Source organism: Heloderma suspectum, chromosome 1 (assembly GCF_057233095.1).
Source record: "Heloderma suspectum isolate Gila_16-S chromosome 1, 16-S_ref, whole genome shotgun sequence".
Classification (NCBI taxonomy): domain Eukaryota; kingdom Metazoa; phylum Chordata; class Lepidosauria; order Squamata; family Helodermatidae; genus Heloderma; species Heloderma suspectum.
The window spans coordinates 82660240-82662431 of record NC_139458.1 but is presented as its reverse complement, the minus strand read 5'-3'; the positions used below and the strand labels follow the sequence as shown (position 1 = coordinate 82662431).

General features: G+C 47.9%; 1 protein-coding gene across 1 annotated transcript; it reads right to left on the bottom strand.

The window, feature by feature from the left end:
- Positions 1-357: 357 nt before the first annotated feature.
- Positions 358-1767, bottom strand: CHRM4 (cholinergic receptor muscarinic 4). Its single transcript, XM_084850265.1, has one exon. It carries the CDS (start codon positions 1765-1767, stop codon positions 358-360), a length of 1410 nt encoding a protein of 469 aa, XP_084706391.1.
- Positions 1768-2192: the final 425 nt, after the last annotated feature.

The window sequence follows — 2192 nt, the reverse complement described above, 5'->3', positions numbered from 1 at the left end:
TAATGAACATTCAGCCAGTATTTCAAGAGCAATGAGGCCAGGACTGGTATCCATCATGCCTGTCCAATTAAACTGTGGCACCTCCTTGTAGCATCCAATCCCTGATGTCTTTCTCCCTTGTTCTCTGGAGAAGCACAGTCAGGGATCAGATAGGTGGTAGGGCTGCTTGAGGGCCAAGCAAATGCTTGAGGGCCAAGAAGGACTCAAGGTGGTGTGTCTTATCTCTGGTTTTAATTCTGCATTTGATGAAGGGCTCTGTCTGGAATTGAACAGTACAGTTACAACAGTATATTTGTCTAGGAGAACATAAGGACATGTCTCCACAATACCTCTGCCAAGCAGTCCCTAAGTTCCAGATTATCTTGCTGTGCCAATGTTCCTGTACTGACACATAAGAAGGTGCTTAAAGGTTTTCTTGAATGTGGCATTGCAAAGAGCATAACAAGCTGGGTTGATGGTGCTGTTGACATAGCACAGCCAGTAACCGATGGACCACACGGTGTCAGGGACGCAATAATTGCAGAAGGTATTAATGAGAACCATGACATTGTAAGGTGTCCATGTAAGGATGAAGGCTAGCAAGATGGCAAAGATGGTTCTGGTGACTTTCTTCTCCCGGGCTGCCATTTGGCGCTTCTTCCGGACCTGACTCCGGGCAATGCTAGCAAATTTCCTGGCAACATTAGCTGGACGGCTGTTTGACAAGGTAATTGGGGTGGAACTGGCTTCTTTGTCTGGGACAATTTCAATGGCAGTGACACATTCTGTACCAGTTTGCTTAGTGACAATCTTGATTTTGGACCACTTTGAGGCAGGGTTAATCCGTGGGTGGGCTGGACTCTGCCCTGGATCCGCTGGTACAATTTCCAGCACTGGCTTCTCTTTATTGGTCTGGGTGATGCTTACTGTGCTGGATTCATTGGAGGTTTCTTTCTCCTCTTGATGGCCAGTAGTCTCTGATTGTTGTAAAGGTTGCTCTTCTACTTTCCCATTTTTCACCTCCTCCTTTGCCTTCATTGCTTTTTTGGGAGAGTTGTTATTCTGCTTGACCAGTGGGCTCTTCAAAAAACTGAGTGGCTTAGACTTCTTCTCCTTCTTGCTCTCGGGCTTGTGCCTTCTCACACGGCTCCGGCTGGCTAGCGAAATGTGAATGTACAGTACAGTCATGATAACCACAGGGAGGTAGAAAGCCGCAATGGCTGTGCCAAAAGTTACAGCTGGGTTGGAGAGGAACTGAATGTAGCACTGACCTTCTGGAACTGTCCTTGCCCCAACAATGAACTGCCAAAACAAGATGGCAGGTGCCCAGAGAATAAAGGATAGTATCCAAGCAACGGCAATCATCAGCCCTGCCATTTTGGTTGTCCGCCTAGCCGGGTATGTCAGTGGCTTGGTGACGCAGAAATAGCGGTCAAAACTGATGATGAGTAAGTTCATGACAGAGGCATTACTCACTACATAGTCCAGAGCCAGCCAGAGGTCACACACCACAGCCCCAAGCGGCCAATACCCCTTGATAATGTAGACTGTGTAGAGGTTCATGGAGAAGGCTCCAATTATCAGGTCAGCACAGGCCAAGCTAAAGAGGAAGTAGTTGTTGACAGTCTGGAGTTGGCGGTTCACCTTGATGGACAGCATGACCAAGATATTCCCTACCACAGTGACAAGGCTCAGTGACCCAGTTACTGTGGCTATGAAGACCATCTCCACAGTTTTATATTTGGGGGTGCCCTCCTTGGTGAAGTTGTCATTGGTAAAGTTGGCCATTCTTATCGACCCAGGCTGAGAAGAGAAGTTGTATGCAGAGTCTGCAGAAAGGGAGGAAGAAAGACATTGGAAAAATATTACACATCTGCAACACGCAAGCAAGAGAGCCAGTGGGGTGTAGTGGTTAGAATGTCAGGCTCAGACCAGGGAAGGCTGGGTTTAAATCCCCACTCATGCGTGACGCTCACTGGGTGACCTTTTGCCTAGCCACTCTTTCAGCCTCATTTATCAGTGAATAGTGCCATTTGCTCACAGGACTAGTTTGTGACAGGATGCAGGTGAAAATTTGGACTCTTCATCAACAGCAGCCTTCCCCAACCTGGTGCTCTCCCCATGGCTTGGAATACAACTCCCTAACACTGGCCATGCTGGGAGGTGTAGTCCAAAAACATCTGGATGGTGCCATACAGGGGAAGGCTGTTCTA